Source organism: Ambystoma mexicanum, chromosome 1p, assembly GCF_040938575.1.
Source record: "Ambystoma mexicanum isolate Mex_15411 chromosome 1p, UKY_AmexF1_1, whole genome shotgun sequence".
Classification (NCBI taxonomy): domain Eukaryota; kingdom Metazoa; phylum Chordata; class Amphibia; order Caudata; family Ambystomatidae; genus Ambystoma; species Ambystoma mexicanum.
Genome location: NC_090921.1, coordinates 1,005,628,436 through 1,005,647,359, shown reverse-complemented (window position 1 = coordinate 1,005,647,359; position 18,924 = coordinate 1,005,628,436). Strand labels below are relative to the sequence as shown.

Sequence of the window (18,924 nt, the reverse complement as noted above, 5' to 3'; positions counted from 1 at the left end):
AGGGCCCTAGCCAGGGTGAGGCAATTTGTGGGGGCCAGAAATTGTCGATTTAGAGCAATAAGCTTGGATGTATAAGCCGTGGATGATGAAAGCGTGTTAATGTGTTTGGTCATAGTGAGATTAGCATCTAGGTATACGCCTAATGTTTTCACTTGCTTCAGTACTAGGATCAGAGTACCATCGATATTGATAGAGGAATAGTCTGGGTGGCGGGCAGCTATTTTAGATGGGGATCCATCATTAAGACAGAGACCATTCAGTGCCATCCAGTTTTGGATGAATGGCATATATTTTATTGATGGTCACCGTATCCTGGTCATAGTTACCTGAGATGGGTATGAGGATCTGGGTGTCATCGGCAAAATTGGTGTAGATAACACCCATATCGTCTAATGCTGAGAAGAGGAGCTTTGTGTAGGCAGTATATAGTGTGGGGGAGAGGCATGAACCTTCGGGTACTCCGATGGGGACTGGGATGGGATCAGCAGCTTCTTTGCCTAAGGCGACTCTGGAAGTGCGATCTGCTAGGAAAGATATCACCCACAAAGTGGCATCATTGGAGAAGTTGAAATCCTTGGCAAGTGAAGTGCACAGTTTGTTATGGTCTACGAGGTCAAATGCAGCAGAGGGGTCTAACAGCAGGAGTATCCAAAGTTTCCCAGAATCTCTGATAGCGTCCATCTGGATTTTGAGATCCAGGAGGGCTGTTTCCCTACTATTATTGGGCCTAAAGCCTGATTGTCTAGTTCCGAGGAGCTGGTGCTGTTCAAGGTGTGCTTGGATTTGAGTGTATGCTATTTTGTCTGAGTTTCAGTAAAAATGGGACCGTAATTGGTCAGTATTGTGGGGTCCAGTGTTTTATTTTTAGCAGTAGGGTGACCCAAGCTTCTTTGTTGGTGTTGAAAGAGGAATTGACAAAATTGGTGATAGTAGGGGTAAGGGTGGATGCACATGCTTTGACTAGTTTAGCTAGGATGCTACCCCCTTTACAATTGGAGGCTTTTAACTTAGAGATTGTGTCAAACACTAGTTCTTGAAGTGAAGTGGCAGTGGTATCACTCGATGCTGTGAAGACGTTCGACTCAGTTAAGTGGCCCTGGCTGCTGGCGGTTCTGGAGGGGTTTGGAATGGGTCCTGTATACATAAGATGGGTGAAGTTATTGTTTAACGAACCAATGGCGAGAGTTAAGACAAGGGCCACTGTCTTGGAACAATGGCAACTGGGTAGAGGTACGAGACAGTGGTGCTCTTGGTCCCCCATGCTCTTTATACTGGTGTTAGAACTGTTAGCGGCCTATTTGAGGACAGAGTTTGGGGAGGTGGGTGTAAACACATAAAATGCGAAGCATCTGATTTCATTGTATGCAGACGACATGCTCCTGTATCTTATGTAACCGGAGGAGAACTTACTGTATGTCCTGGACGTGATGGTGCGATATTCCCTAGTGTCAGGAATAACGGTGAACCCCAGAAATCAGGTCTGTACCCCCTGGAGGAAGGGGGGTACAAAGGGAGGCCCATACATAGCTTACCGGTGCTACCGATTAAGTGGGAGTTAGCAACATTTAGATACTTGGGAGTGGATATATATCATGATCCCAAGGTGGAACATAAGCACAACATGGTTAAAGCAGTGGATAAGATTGAGAAGAACATGTCTTTCTGGGCAAAGTTGCCACTGTCTATGATGGGGCATGCAGCACTACTGAAAATGGTGGTGCTGCCTAGACTCGTACATTACTTTACCAATGTCCCTTTTGCAATCCCAAAGGTCTTTTTTAATAGACTACATCGTATATGCTGGAACTTCATATGGCATAAATCAAGAAATAGAGTGGCGTTGTGGAAGCTCCAGAACTCGTACGAACAAGGAGGCATAAGGCTGCCTAATTTTGAGATGTACTTCATGGCTAGTCAACTACAATTTGTGGCCAAATGGTTGTCGGACGAACAGATGTCAGAATCGAGGTTGCTCAGCATGGTGGGCACGCCGCTCTTCCTGAATGAGGTCATATGGATATCAGATTTGTATAAAACCAGTGTGAACCTGCTGTTGCGCCTGGGGTGTAGTATGTGGCACAAAGCAGGACAGCTGCTAAGGGGGGTAGCGTTGTATTCCCCACAGATACCACTGGTTGCACTGGGAGGGGTGGACGTACAGACTAGGAGGAGTGTCCGGAGGAGCTGGGAACCCATGGGAGTAGCCACAGTGGGAGATGTACTTAAAGAAGGAACCCCCCGCAGCCCCCCAAGTATTCGAGGAGCTGGTAGCAGACAACGGAATACATAGAGGGCAATACATTACATACACCAGACTTTTGAGAAGCCTTAAGCGGAGGTGGCCGGATTCGGTCATGCCCTTGCAGCCGGATGAAGCGACAGAATCATTTTATGATGTGTCACGCATATATGAGCTATTATTGCCCAAGGTGGGTGGGGAAATAGATCAGATTAGACGGAAATGGGAAGCAGACATTGGGGAACCATTGTCGGATGAGGAGTGGAATAGAGTGAAATCATACCATCTAAATGTTTCGAGAAACACAAAACTACAGCAGATCCAGCTGTACGTGACACATAGAGCATATCTGACCCCGAACAAGATAGCCAGATTTAGCCAGATAGGGGTTCAAAAGTGCCCAAAATGTGGGGAGGCGGATGTGGATTTGGTGCATATGTTTTGGGCATGTGTGGAAATTGGCAGGTTTTGGAGGGAGGTGGTACAATTGTTGAAGAAAGCGGAAATTACCCTAGATGTGGAGTCGGCCAAGGCTTGTCTGTTGGGGATGGGGGGTTCCTGAGACCCAAACGGGCTAAGCACATAAATAAACTTAAAGACTTAGCATACATTCTGGCAAAAAGGAGAATAGCAATGGGTTGGAAAGCTCAAGCAAGACCTGTGGCACGGGTGTTGTGGAGGAATTTGTTGAAATGGGCCAATGCAGAGACCACAGCGTGGCAGGAAGCGTCTAGCAACGGAGGGGAACAGGGGGAGGGTGGGGTTGAGGCTGCCCATAGCTGACTTGACGGCCACCGAATGGAAGACTCAAGAAGGGGTAGAGATCCCTGCACAGGAAACTACCGCTGATATACAAGAAGTGGACAATGAATAGGGAAGGATATTAAGGGTGCGATGTAGGCCGGGATTGTGGGGAGGTGGGAGGTGAGCTAGGGTGTTGTTACGTTATTTCATATATGTTGGTTGATGATTAAACAGTATGTAAGATGTTTGTTCATGTTCAAAAATAAAAATTGCTTAAAAAGAAAAAAAAACTCAATCTTCATGTTTGACTACTGAAAGATCCAGAATCAGAGACTGGGACCTCCACAAAGAAATCATGGAGGTGGTGCTTTTGACCAGAAGGCCAGCGACTAAAGCTCTATTCTGCTGCTGCTGGAAGAGATTTTGCAGCTGGGGTAGAGCCAAGGGCATAGAACTGTAACCATTCAACACACCCGCGGTACTGTCCTTTCTGTTACACCCTGCCCAATAGAGGTTGCAGGGGACTACAGTAAAGGGATACCTAGCTCTGTTCCCCATTTTCAAGCATACGCCTCAGCAAGGATCATACTTGGCTATGCCAATTGTGATCCAATTTATGAAAGGCCTTACCAATACCTTTCCCCTGGCGCCTTCTATCTCAGATGAAGACTCTGTGGGAGGACACAATCCATTAGAAGAATAAATGACTTCCTTCCGTTAATGTTCTTTCTAATGGATGTTCCTCCCACTATTTCCTCATTGCTGTCCCATCCTGACCTCCCACTCCCTTTCACACCAAAAAATGTTGTCCTGACAATTGATCCCTCCCCACCGGGCTGCGGTTGGGGAAAACATTATTGAACTCATGTCATGGAGCACAGTGCAAGCTACTTATACCAATGCCACCGCTGGCCTCGAAGGAAAAAGCATGCAATGTGGCATCGCACCACTTACTAAAAGTTTCATAGATCCGCTAAAGCAGAAAGAATATATCCAATATGAGGAATCCGTGGGAGAAACATCAGTCAAAAAGAACATTACCTGAGGCAAGTAATTTGTTCTTCTAAAATAATTATGTCCATGTGGATTGTTTTTAAGTATTAACGATCGGTTCCAAGGGCTGGAACGGGTTTTAGCAGCCCGGGGCCCGAGTTAAAAGCCTGAGCGTAGCGAGGGCGTTTAACAATGGCCTGGGATGTTACCACCCATTCCAGCCCTTGGAACGGGTGGTTAACACTATTAGCACCCCACTCATAAAAAAAGCACTTCGATGGGTTGCGCTCCTGTGTGTTCATATTTTTATTACAATTTCCATAGCATAAATCAATATTTCACAAATATTTTTTCTTTTGATTGCATTAACATTCATGCAGCTATGGATATGTTTCCTTCTTGTTTGCATTAATATTCAGGCAGGTTTTAGTAACAGGATTTACCACAATAACCAGTTTTTTTCTTAGTTGCATTAACTTTCATGTAACTTAAGATTTTTCAAATTTCCTTTCTTGTATATAGATTTGTTTCCCTCAACACGTGTTTCCCCACAGTATGTGACCGTGGTTCTTCAGGAGAGATACTAAGGAGAAAGTATAGAAAGAAAAAATAAAAAAATGTATGTTAAATATATCGCTGGATTAGGAAAACAAAGACAACAAAGACTGCAACCAAACAAAAAAACTATTAGCACCCCAGGTTACCAACCCGGGGTGCTAACAAAATTCTATTTTCATTCAACGAACGGGGTGCGCGTGGCGTCCCGTTTTATGAATTCAAATACAATCTCAAGATGGCGGCCATGGATACAGATGGCAGGGCTCCATAGGGAGCCCCTCTTCCATGTCCATGATGGCCATGGAGCGTCAGTAGAAGCACAACGGCTGCAGAGGGGCCACCGCCAAACAAAAGAGGCCTCTAAATAACACGCTTGATCATCTAGCCAGTTGAACTAGCCATTGGGAAGGGACCAGACATTGGGTCAATACTGACTCAGGGATGTTGGTGTTACTGATATTGTTGTGCTGCTTTGAGCTAGTGCTTATTCTCATGGAATAATGCTACTTCCGCCATGATGAAGCACTACACATTCAGGGACCTATTCTGAGGTATGCAGAAATAGGAAAGTGTCCTTCCTTCGAGGAAGGACACTTTTCTTCATTGCACCAGATTCACCATGGATGCAAAAGTGGTGGATTGCAATATAATCCACCACTTTTGTTAACCAATCCACCTCTTCACTTTATGGCTCAGCATCTGTACAAGTGACCGGAACCAACCGCTCAGCAGGCAGTGCATCCCTAGTCTGCACCTATGAAAATAGATGCTAAAGTACGGCACCCATGAGGTGTCTTTATGGAAGATGTGCAGAAACCTTCATTGCGTGCTTATTAGGAATGGGTTATAGAGAGAAGAGAGAGAAGAGAGAGAAGAGAGAGAAGAGAGAGAAGAGAGAGAAGAGAGAGAAGAGAGAGAGAGAGAGAGAGAGAGAGAGAGAGAGAGAGAGAGAGAGAGAGAGAGAGAGAGAGAGAGAGAGAGAGAGAGAGATCGATCCTCCCCCCCCACCCCACTATACAGGACTCTCAATTCTAGGTGTGTTTTCCCCCGTACCCAAATTGTTTTGTGAAACCTAGGCCCCTCACCTACTATAGAGGGTTCTCAATTTAGGTGTAACCCCCAAATCTGCCTATTACATTGTGAAACCCATTGTATTGTGAAACCTAGGACTCTCAATTCTAGATGTGTTCTCCCGTACCCAAATTGTATTGTGAAACCCACTATACAGGGTCCTCAAATCTAAGTGTATCCCCCAATATCTGCCTACTATACTGTAAAACCTACTGTATTCAAACCCTAGGTCTCTCTCCCACGGTACAGGACTCTCAGATCTAGGTCTGATTTCTCCCATACCCAAATTGTACCGCTCTGTGAAACATAGCCCGACTGGCCGACCTAGTGCCATAGACCAGACAGACACCATGCCACACACTGGTCAGAGCTGCACACTGTCGCACCAATGGGCCCGATGAAATCCACCGGAGCAAATCTCTGCCTCGGCCAACACACAGCCCGCTACCCCATCACTGCACTCCTTCAACTTGCAACCATCACACCTCACCTATCCACCGTCCTCGCCAGACCAACCCACCCTGACCCGCTATGCCCCCAATGTAGATCCCGCTCTGCGCAAATAAGAGCAGCAATACGGAGAGAGGAATTAGAGAACATTGGTCCCCGAAACATCCTGGACGGCACAGCAAGCCACATAAAACACTCATCACGCACCACCCCCGTCACCAACCACTCACTCACCCACACCATTTACTCACACCATCTCCACACAACAACACAGCACCTCCAACTCGCACTTCCCCAGCTTTAGCACAGCAAGAGCAGCTTTGGCCAAACCCCAAGCTCCACAGCCCCTCCCACTCTCACCCACACCCCCAGGACTGTCCACAAGTCATGGAAAGGCCGAGACCAAAGACACCTTATGCCCCTCCTAGCATCACCCAACCTCCAACCAAGCTTGCAAACACTGCTAGCACACTATAGGACCCAACCCAGTCCTAGCCCTATTCCCCTCTCCTCCCTTTCCCTCTTCTACCACTCCCATTGTTCCAATTTCTCCCCACTCCACCAGCACCCCCCACTGTGCCCCACTTTCTTCATTGCCCACCCTCACTTCAGCCCCTGCTATCCCCTACAACCCTAACTGTCCAGCACCCAAAATGGCAACCCACCAAATACCCTCATCAACGCCAGGTCAGTTTCAAGAAATAAATTCCACATCTTTGACCGCATCACAGATGAAAACCCAGACATCCTTTTAATTACTGGGACCTTGGTTTTCTGACGACTACGAGCCCATCGCGCACAAGAGCTTCCCACCTGGCTTCAACCTCACTGTCCGGAACAGATCATGAAGGGGAGAGGGGCTCGGGATATTACACAAACACCAATTCCAGCTAATAATCAAGGACACCTCCACCAACATCACAGACTACGAATCTCTTTTGGTAAAATTGCAACTCTTTCCCTCCACCTCCCACAGTTTCCTACTCATCTACAGACCCCCGGCTACAACAAAACCTTTGCAGACACACTTGGTGTAGCACTGGCCACCGACCTCTTCCTACATCCAACACTTAACATTTTAGGGGATTTCAACATATGGTTCGACTCACCCTCAAACCCTATGACCCGATCACTCAACCTGACAATACAATACATCTCCACACCCACCCACACGATGCGATTTTCAGCACCATATATATATTTCTGAGGCTTGTGGAATCTGCTTAGATCACATGCTGTGCATAGGCCGACATCTAGTGGAAGCTGCGGAGTATTACAGTTTGTTTTTCGAACTCGAAAATGGGCGTCGACACAGGGCGTGCCAGTAATACTATCCCTAGTGTGACGTCCGCTGTACCCAAGATCCCTCACGCGTCTCGGATCCTCAGATTGTTTTTTTCCGCCATACTGGTCGGAAGCATTTTGCGGAGTCCCCTGGCCTTAGCCATACTTTTGCTAAAGATTTAAGAATAATTATCTATTGACATCCTTCCCCACCCCAACGTCGAACTTCGACAACTCGACGCCGGCTGGAGAAGAAATCGACCGTCGGCTGCTGCACGACGGATTTGGGCCTCGGAAGGCCGCTGGCCTCGGCCCGGGCCTGGTAGGCCGCTGGCCTCGGCCCTGCAGTTTTTCGAAATCTCTAGTGTGACGTCCACTGTACCCAAGATCCCTCACGCGTCTAGGATCCTCAGATTGTATTTTTCTGACATGAGGTAGCATGAGGAGTAGCGTGAGTACAGATAATCCAAGCAGATAGACAGAAAGGTAAGACTACAAGCAATCATGCGCTTTCTCTCGGAGGGGAGGAAGGGTGGGTCGCATGTGAATCTAAGCAGATGCAAGCTTCAGAAATACGATTACGGTGAGTAATGTATCCCTTCTGAGGCTTGTGGAATCTGCTTAGATCACATGCTGTGCATAGATTAGCGAGCAGTACCAGAGGAAGGAGGTGGGATGTGAGAAGGGTCATGAGCAAATAAATGTCTTAGAACCGCTTGTCCCACTTGTGTATCTGTCTTGGAATGGGTGTCAATGCAGTAATGCTGAGTAAAAGTGTGAATAGAGCTCCAAGTAGCTGCTTTGCAAATGGTGTCGAGGGGAACATTTGAATGAAAGCCAGAGTGGCCCCAATGCCTCTAGTAGAGTGGGCCCTTGGCGTAAAAGGCAGAGTCTTTTCAGAGAGTGAGTAACACAGCTGGATACAGTTAATAATCCACTTCGAGATGGCACCTTTAGATACGCGATCCCCCTCTCTGCCTGTAGCTACGGAGACAAACAGTTGATCTGTTTTCCTTAGCGGTCTTGTTTTATTTACATAGTAGAGGACCGCCCTACGCACATCTAGGGTGTGTAGTTTCACCTCAGCCGAGCTTTGCGGGTTCTGGAAGAAAGCCGGAAGCTCGATGGACTGGTTTACATGGAATTTTGATATAAATTTAGGTGAGAACCTAGGGTGTGTGCGTAAAACCAGTTTGTCTTTATGGATAGAAAAGAAGGGATCCTGCACTGACAGAGCCTGAATTTCACTGACCCTTCTTATAGAAGTAATAGCTACTAAGAAGGCCGTTTTATAAGTCAGGTGTTTGAGACTGCTTTTATGCATGGGTTCGAAAGGGGGGCCCATGAGCTTGGCTAGCACCACATTAAGGTCCCACCCTGGCGGTGGGTTTGAAATAGGAGGGTGAAGTCTCTTTACTCCTTCCATGAAGGCTTTAACTACTGGTACTTTCCACCACAACACCTTGCTATGGGAAGTGGTGTAAGCCGAGAGAGCTGCCAGGTGTATTTTCAGTTAAAAACCAATCCTGCATCTAGCAGGTGGAGCATGTATGTAACAATAGTGGAAGGAGTGCAATCAACTGGGTTGATTTGTCTACTTTGGCACCAGATAACGAACCTCTTCCACTTGTCAAAGTAACAGTGCCTTGTGTTTCGCTTCCTAGATTCCTTTAGGATGTCCATACACCTCTGTGGCAATTTGAGGTGTCCAAACTCTATGACCTCAGGAGCCATGCTGCCAGGTTCATTGAGTTGGGTTGCTGGTGCACTGTTTGACCTTGGTGCTGGGACAGTAGGTTGTACGAGGCTGGAAGTTTGATGGGCTCGCACACCGCCATCCTGCGTAGGTGTGGGAACCACGGTTGTCTTGCCCACATGGGAGCAACTAGGACGAGCGTCATCGATTCCCTGTTCATCTTGTTCACCACTTTCCTGATGAGAGGAGTTGGTGGAAAAGCGTACGCAAACATCCCTGACCAGTTCATCCACAGGGCGTTCCCCTGGGAGTCTGGTTGGGGGAACCTGGATGCAAATCCTGGGCATTGTTTGTTTTCGCTTGTGGCGAATAAGTCTATAGTGGGGAAACCCCACTGAGAGAAGAGATCTTCTACAACCTCTCTGTGAAGAACCCATTTGTGTTCCTCTGGAAGGGAGTCTCTGCTCAGAGCATCCGCTAGGGAATTGAGCTCCCCTGGAACATGTTGTGATGACAGGAAGATGTTCCGTCTGAGTGCCCATATCCAGATTTTCTGGGCAAGCTTGGACAGATTTGGCGAGCGAGTCCCTCCTTGCTTGTTCAGGTAGAACATGGCTGTAGTGCTGTCTGTCCGGATTTGCACTGACAGGTTTAGTAGATGGGGCTCGAACGCCTGAAGCACTCTGAATACTGCCAGAAGCTCTAGCAGGTTGATGTGGTTTTTGGCCACTGAGTGAGACCAGAGACCCTGAGCTGTGTGGTGGAGATGGTGAGCTCCCCACCCCGTCAGACATGCATCTGTAGTGGCTACTGCCTGTACTTCGGGATCGTAAAAGGGTTTCCCCTTTGCGAGATTCTCTCTTGTCCACCAGTGAAGGCTTTGTACCAGTGTTGGCGGAACGACCACTAGATCGTCCCACTGACCACTTGCCTGAGACCACTGTTTCGCCAACCATTCCTGCATGGGACGCATGCGCAGACGCGCGTGGGGGACCAGGTAAATGCATGACGCCATCATGCCCAGTAAACGCATTGCTTTGCGTACCGTTATTTGTTGACCGGACTGATAATGCGGAATTTATATTCCGAATTCTTTCTTCTGAAGGAAAGGTCAACCCCTCCTGGGTATCCAGGATTGCTCCTAGGAATTGTTTTGAGGTGCTTGGCACCAGGCTTGACTTCTTCTCGTTGATTGAGAAGCCTAATTCATGGAGGAGGTCGATAGTCCTTTGAATGTTTGTCCTGCAAATTCCTGGGGTTTCCCCCGTTATGAGCCAGTCGTCCAGATAAGGGTACACTGGGATTGCCTCCCTGCGTAGGTGTGCAGCCGCCACCGCCAGTACCTTGGTGAATACCCTCGGTGCTGAAGCTATCCCGAAGGGCAGTACCTTGAATTGGTAGTGGCGACCGTCCACCTTGAAGTGCAAGTACTTTCTGTGCGCTGGGAACATGGAAATATGAAAATAAGCATCTTTCATATCCAAGGTTGCCATGTAATCCCCCTTTTTTAGGAGGGGGATTACCTCTTGTAGCGTGGTCATACGAAATTTTTGGGGCTTGACATACTTGTTGGCAGGCCGTAAGTCCAATACTGGGCGCATTGTCAAGTCTTTCTTTGGCACAAGGAAGTAAGTTGAATAAATACCCTTGTTTACCTGGTGTCCCGGGACGAGTTCTATGGCGTCCTTTTGTAGAAGAATGGCGATCTCCTCGAGGAGAATCTTCTGATGTTCTAAGGAGTGTACTCTTTGTCGTGGAGGATATTTCCGGGGACCCTGCATTAGCTCTATACAATATCCCGTGGATACTGTTGACAGCACCCATCTGTCTGATGTGATCCCTTCCCAAGTCTGGGTGAGGTTTGAAATGCGTCCCCCTACTGGGGTTGCGTGAGAAGGGACCCTGAACTGAGCGTCACTGCTTTGGTGGAGGCGTGCCGCCTCCCTTGCTGGGGCTGCCTCTGCCTTTACCACAACCTCTCCTATTACCTCTGCCGTAACCCTGGGTAGACTGTTGGTTGTTGTTCCACTGTGTACCCTGCCCCTGGGAATAGTTAGATCCTCTCTGGGAATTTTGGCCGCGTGGGCGACGAAAATTACTATTCCCTCTCTGGTTAGGGGGTTTATTGGTTAACTGGCCAAGGGATTTGAGTGTCTCGTATTCGTCCTTGGCATTTTTCAGTGCGTCCTCGACCGCCTTACCAAACAACAGATCGGCTTCCACTGGTTTGTCTAACAATGATGCCTGAGTTTCTGCCTTAAAACCAGACTGCCGTAACCACGCATGTCTCTTGATAACAGTACCTTCTGCTATCAATCTGCCTGCGTTATCCGCAGCGTCGAAGGTTTCTTTCAAAATGCAACCAGACACGGCTCTACCCTCTGCGGAAATCCGAGCTAATTGGCCCTTTAACGGTTCAGGAGCAGAGGCTATGAGAGCTGCGACTACTTCCCATTGATGGCAGTTGTAGCTGTCCAACAGGGTGGTGGAGTTAGCAATCCTTGCTTGATAGGCGGACGTTGAGGCTACCTTCCTGCCGAAACCGTATAGTTTTTTGCTCTCCTTGTCGGGAGGAGCTTCTGACGAAGACAAGGGTGTTCCAGCCCTCTTACGAGTGTTGGTAACAACTAGGGAGTCTGGCTTCAGATGCCCTCTTATATAGAGAGGGTCAGACTGAGCTGCCCTGAAAAGTTTCTCCACCCTGGGATTGACTGCTCTGGTGAGGTTTGGGTTCACCAGGGACGGATCTATTCTCCGCTGAATGGATTTAAGGATAGGGATGGTCTGGGCAACCGGCCTCCTTTCTCCAACTAACTCTTCTGCGAAGTCCCTTTCCTCCTGTACACCGTGGGTGTCAATGTGGAAATGTTCTGCTGCGCGAGCGAGAACCTCATTTAGGAGGGGCTGATTATCGACCGGGGAGTCGGTAACCGGGGCTTCGTCCTCTACCGGGGAATCTACTCTGTATGTTTCCGGGTTATCCTCTTCTTCTTCCTGTTCCTCATCATCCCCATAGTAGCCCGTCCCGGTTTGCTCTTCTATCATACCAAATTCTTGGTCTCCACAAAGGGAAGCCTCTTCTTGATACCGTGAGTATGGTGTTGCGTAAGGTTGTACCTCGAAGGGTTCAGACCTCATCGGGGTTTCAAACCGGGCCTTCTTACTCGGGGGGATAGGATCAGTAGAGCCTGAGGGTGTGGCCCCTTGTGGATCATACGAGAGGAAATGTTCTGGATTTTTATCATAAAAATCAGCCAAAGAAGACATTCTTGACATGACCCTATCTATGTCTTCACTGGACCATTTTTTGGAACTGGGAATGACTCTCTCAGCAAGTCTATGGGATTTATCTTGAGTAGCTTTGCTGGTTGTGGACCTACCAGCAGACCTGGGCTTGTCTGTCTGTTTAGGGGGGGTGGAGTGTTTCACAGGTGTGGAAGAATGTACAGGTAGTTTCTTCTGCCGTTTTCCCCCCTCCCCGTGCGTAGAAAAATGTTTTCCCTGTCCCTTGGTGGCTCCGGAGTTTTTCGACGCCTGGCGTCGAGGATCGGGAGAGGTGTCCCTGTCCTTCGAGCATGGGGCCTCGCTGGCTTTAATTGCGGGCTCCGCCTCCTGGAGCGCGGCCTGGGGGTGGAAGTCATTTTCGTCTTCCGACGATCGAACTTCAGTTAGCCTAGGGAGCGAGGCACTCTTGGCAAGAGTGGATGATTGCCTGGAGTCATGCGGCGATCTTGATCGAGAGCGCCCAGAGGACACCGAATCGGACCGTTCTGTCTGTGCCTCTTTCCGAGAACTCGACGTCGTCGAGTCTCGGTTGGACTTAGTGTGTTTAGTGTGTGTAGTATGTGAAGCGCTTGCGTCGTGGGGGTCTTCCCCATAGCCGCCCCGCCGGACGACCTTCCGAGGTCGGGGACCTGCGCTCGGCTGTCTTTCGACGCCGTAATGCCCTCGCCGTCCGAAAGTACGGCGTCGCTGCCATCGCTGAAGGCGCCCTCCGATAGCCATGGCCGCCTGCCTGGCGTGGTGGGCCCAACGCTTCGTCGAATGGTCCTTAAGTGTCTTAGGTTTAAACCTACTACACGCTCTGTAGTTCGCTTCGGGGTGGTCCCTCGGGAAGCAGAGATTGCACGTGGCGTGCCTGTCGACCCAAGGGTATTTGCGGTTGCACTTGGGGCAGAATTGAAAAGGGGTACCCTCCATACGCACCTTGAGGCAGCAGGCTGTTAAGTGTAGGAAATGTATAAGGTGTACCTATATACCAAGAGTGTAGAGTATGTACCACCCCCCACTCTCCCTACTTGCAGGGCCGAGGCCAGCGGCCTACCAGGCCCGGGCCGAGGCCCAAATCCGTCGTGCAGCAGCGGACGGTCGATTTCTTCTCCAGCCGGCGTCGAGTGTCGGGGTGGGGAAGGATGTCAATAGATTAATAATTTTAAATTTTAGCAAAAGTATGGCTAAGGCCAGGGGACTCCGCAAGATGCTTCTGACCAGTATGGCGGAAAAAAACAATCTGAGGATCCTAGACGCGTGAGGGATCTTGGGTACAGTGGACGTCACACTAGGGATAGTATTACTGGCACGCCCTGTGTCGACGCCCATTTTCGAGTTTCGAAAAACAAACTGTAATACTCCGCAGCTTCCACTAGATGTCGGCCTATGCACAGCATGTGATCTAAGCAGATTCCACAAGCCTCAGAAATATATATATATATACACACAGCCCCCACCCCCTGTCATGGACTGATCACTCAACAATTTACTTCTCCATACCTCTGAGCACAGCGGCTGGCGTTCAGGGCCACAATTTACCACTGCCAACCCCTCCCCCTACCATTCCACTATGGAACAAAGTCGTAATCACCCCAGATCTAGCACACTCACTCCTCAACTCTCTCCATACACTTTGCCTCCAGGAAGGACCTCCAGCGATTGAATACTTTGACCTCTGGCTTACAAAAGCCCTCAGACCCCTCACTCCAACAAAACTGACCTCTCAGAGATCAGGACCAACACCCAGGTGGTTCACTGCCAATCTCAAATCACTCAAAACCCTCAGGCACCGCCTGGAACAGACCTGGAGACCCGATCCCTCGACCCAGAGCAAAACCACCCTAGCAAGAACAACCAGAGCTTACAGACTCGAAATAAAAAAAAGCAGGAAAACATTCTATGGGAACAGAATCCTAAATGCTCGAGATCCAAGCAAGGAACTACATAGAATCATAGCCAAATCATATCCCCTGCATACTTGAGCCAGCCCCCACCAATCTCCCAAGCCCTATGTGACGCCTTATCTCTGCACTTCCACAATGCCACTAATGACAGACACTCCGCCATCATCTCTAAACTAAAACAAATGCCCCCAACACCCACCCACCCACCCACTGACTGACCTTCAAACCACCCGTGATACAAATCCTCGACTCTTTCTCTCCCATCACACACCTAGAGTTACTCTCGCTGATAGCCACCCTTCAGGCTCCCACGAGGACCCCTGCCCAGCCTCATGCCTCAAAAACATGCTAGCCTCCACCTGTGCAGGTAGTGTCACATGACCAATCCTCGACCACTCACTCACATCGGGATCTTTCCTGAAAGCCCTCAAAGCCTCCCACATCAAACCGATCCCAAAAAAACGACACTCGACCCGCTCCCTACCCAGAACGACCAACACACGCTTCATCGCCAAACTCATGGACCGCACGCCATACAAACAACTTGGCCATTTTGCCAAAGCCAACAACCTACGAGACCCGGCACAATCAGGCTTCAGGCCACACAGGGGAACAGAATCACCCCTAGTCGCCGTGTTGGACGACCTAAAAAGAACAGCCGACGCAGAAGGCTGCACTTTACTCATCCTGCTGGACGTCACCACAGCCTTAGATGCCATCGATCACACCATCCTACTAGACAGGCTACAAACACTAGGAATCAGAAACACAGCCATCTCACGGATCTCCTCTTTTATCTCAAATAGATCACAAATCATGCACTTCCACTAGTTCCAGTTCACATCCACATCATGACCAGTAAGGAAAGGTGTCCCACAAGAAGCATCCTTATCTCCCCTAATTTTCAACTTTTACATAAAACCCCTGCCCGCAATCATCCGCTCATACAATCTTGCCTGCTACAACCATGCAGACGACACCCAGATCATCCTCAAAATCTCAAGGCTCCGGCAGTCCGGACCTATCGTCATGCCACTCGGATATTGACCACTGTATGATGACCAACCACCTCATGCTCAACCCCGGGAAAACTTAAATGCTAGTTTGCGGGAAAACTGAAATCCTCCCCCAACCGATTCCGTGGCCTCAACCCCTAGGACAAGCACCAGCAATCTCTAACATGGTAAAAAACCTTGGATGCACATTGGACTCAGATTTCTCCCTCATCCAACAAACCACTACCGTATCTAAAACCTGCTTCTTCCATCTACAGATTCTCTGGCATATTTTCCCTTACCTCACGTATCACCACCATTTTTCGGCCATCAACTCCATCATCCTGTCCCACCCAGTTTACGCAAACTGCCTCTACCTAGGCGCTCCGGCATCTCAACTAAGGAAACTCCAAAGAATCCAAACCGTGGCCGCACGCCTCCTCATTAATCTACCCACCAGAGAACACATCAGCCCTACACTAAAAGTCCTCCATTGGCTCCCGATTGGTCGATGCACTACCTTTAAAGCCATGTGCATCACCCACCGCGCCTTCCACAACACCGGACTGGAATTTTTTCAAGACAAAATCATTCCCTACCAGCCATCAAGGAATCTCAGATCTCGCACAGCATTTCGGCCAGTGGTCTCACATCACAACTCCTCCAGGCTGGGCGGATCCTCCTCCGTCCAAGCGCCAATCATCTGGAACTCCCTACCCCTAAACATTCGCAAAATTGAAAGCCACCTGAAATTCAGAAAGGCCCTTCAATCCTGGCTCTCCCCTTAATATCTCCCTGAATCCTCCCCTCTCAATACCACACTGCCGAATCCAACATTCCCTTACACCAATTATAACACAGAGGCCGGCAGCATACAAAGCGGCTCACCTGACATGCTGTCGCCACGTGCACAACAACATTCCTTCCGAACAAACACAACAGGGAAGCCAGCAGCTGTCGCTATGGCACACTGCAACAAACTCACCCGCCCTCACTGCTTAGACCCTCGTACCAGAGAGACCACAAATAATGAGACCACACCGTCCACACTGGACAATGATCGTTCAAGCCAAACAACCTCGAAGCCTGTGGTACGTATACCTTACACCATGTCTGTGGTGACAGGCCGCAGGCACAGCCAAACATCCATGCAATGTAGAATGCAGCTATGGCTATGCTCCTCTGGTCTAGCAGTGCATATAGCCATCCACACCGAAATACCTGACGTACCTCAACACCTCTGCCACTAGCAAACAGCGACTACCAATGAAAACAAATTCAGTATAGCTTGCCACACATCGACTCTCTCAACAATAACAATGTATCGCAAACCACCAACAGCACCCACCCACGTGCCTGACCTTTTGGGCTGCTTAGTCGAGCCTAGCCAGCCACCTAAGTCATAGGCCGATGAAAATGCACTCATGCATCTCCTAATCTAAAACTCTTAGAACCTCCAGCACATTGACTACGGTCCCTGAGGGCGTTCCAACCACAAAGCGCATTTAGGCCATACAAATGGGGAAAGAGCGATATATAAATAACCAAATACAATGCTATAGAAATGTGTCCTTAAATGTTTAGTTTTTTCAGAACGTGTGCTCGGCACACGGAAACCCAAAAGCTGCGCCCACCTTACATTAATTTATTGGGTAGCTTCCACGACACGTCCCCGCCATTCCTCCCCTCCTTCTCAGAATAGAGGTGAAAGGATTTGGAGGGGAGAATGTAATATTTCTACCTTGTCCTCAGAGGGTAGTGGCTAAGCACTGGGAAAGCATGTGCTGTGAGAGAAGTACCCCCCAAATATTTTGCTGCAGGGCTGAGTCTGTACTGACCAACTGGTAGGTTTCTTGGCAACATGCTGGACAGCTTATAAGACATGTGAAGGAACCGGACTGCAGCTCTGCCTGTTATGTGTCATCTACATAGATCCCAAAGACTCACAGGCTTAGCCTGAGGTCCACCTCATTGTAGGTGTTGTGAAAAGAACAATGTGTGTATACTGAGGGCTTCTGTGTCTAAAATGTGACTTATCTGTGTTTCAGGGCCTGGGGAAATTCAGCCTGCATCCTGTTGAGGTGGATATAGTAGGTCTGTCTCTCCGATTGGAGCCACGTCATGTCTGAGTGGGACCTGCATTATCCAATGGCATGTGGAATACTGGATTTCATTGAGTTGGATATTAAGGAAGAAACTGGAGCTTGTGTCACATGGGCACACCAACGCTGCTACTGCTTATGAACGCAACTTTACGAATGGTGCAGCTTTGGTGATATGTGCAGAAGTGTGGGCTAGAAATCAAAGTACAATCACTTAAGTGGGTTCTGGGAACACTTCCTTGATTTACTGGTCAGAAGGAACTAGTAATCACTCATCACTGGACATTGAAACATTCCCCTACCTGGTAGGATGGTTGATACATTAAATGTATCCAGAACTTGAAAGAGGATAATTTTGTAAGGAATTACATATATTTTTCAAGCACTACTTTTATTAAATTAAAACAAGATCTCGATGTAATGAGGTGCAGTTGTACTGGACTGAGGCGTTGGGTTGGATAAAGGAGGTGGAAGGGCTGTCTCGTCCTTTGGTCCCACTGCTTGTTTTATTTGGCCTTGCGGAGGGCGACGGGGAATACAGGAGCTTACCACATATGGCACACTTCCTATTGTTGGTGGCTAGTGTGTGCCTGGCTAGCCAATGGAGGTGGGAGTGGCTGCCGGTCCAGGGGCAGTGGATGTCGAAGGCCAAGGATATTTATTTGATGGAGAAGATTATGGCGGAGGTGCCAAGGTGGAAATGGGCTGGTTGGGGTTCCTTAATAAAAACATGGGGGGGGGAAGATGCTTTGTGGATATGTAGGCCTGCAGTGCTAGAAGCTGGCTGGGGGTAATGTTTTGCTCCACCCCTGTTCTTCCCGGTTGAACTCCTTGGATTTGGGGTATGTTGCCTTAGGTGATGGACAGTAGTTATATGAACACTTTGCTGTGCTTTTTATTATTTCTTTTTTTTTTTTTAGGTATCTATGTTTGACCCCCTTTTGGTGGTGTTGAGAGGGTTGCCTTGGGGTTGGAAAGGATGTGGGGGGAGGGGGATGAAGGGTAATGATGTGGTCTGTGATCTTGCTGATTTGCTGTATTTCTTGGATTTTCCTTTATGCTTAAAAATCAATAAAACTTGAATTAATTTTTTTTTTAAACAGATCTTGAAAATCATCCTTGTGTGAAAATGTTTACTCTGAAACAATACCTTAAACAGATATCAAGCAATGTCAATTGTTCAAACTGTCTGGCCTGTTCAAGGGTACACATCTGGAGGTTCCTTCACCTGAGGAGTTGGCTGTCTGTTCTTTCTAACCTTAGACTCTTTTTTATGTTAGGTTTAGTGGGGTTTGTCCTCCCACCACCTCGCTTACTCTCATATATGTGGGACAGAGGCGAGTCAAGAGAACTGTGTGTATATACCGGTATGCATGTGTCTGTTATGTTGACCATTGAAGAAGCTATGTATAAAATAGCATTTCCCTGATGAAGATATTGTTCTGGAGCTACAGATTTGCATTTGGTTTAATGTGCATACCCACAATGCTTTGCTCATGTGATGGTGATGCCTACTGGGCGGAGCTGTGACTTGGCTCAAATAGCTTACTACATATATCGGGGTACAGGGCCATCACAGAGGTGGGGTGGGGGCGAGCAATTGTCCCAGGCCACGCTC

At 48.5% G+C, this 18,924-nt stretch overlaps 1 protein-coding gene across 4 annotated transcripts in view; it reads left to right on the top strand.

Moving 5' to 3' along the window:
* FCSK (fucose kinase) overlaps positions 1 to 18,410 on the top strand; it is a 1,510,689-nt gene extending 1,492,279 nt beyond the window's left edge. For all 4 annotated transcript variants that reach the window (XM_069654984.1, XM_069654992.1, XM_069654977.1 and 1 more), the window contains one exon: positions 17,253 to 18,410. In XM_069654984.1, the coding sequence (XP_069511085.1) occupies positions 17,253 to 17,333 (81 nt within the window). In that variant the 3' untranslated portion in view covers positions 17,334 to 18,410. The remainder of the gene's footprint in view (positions 1 to 17,252) is intronic.
* Positions 18,411 to 18,924: the final 514 nt, after the last annotated feature.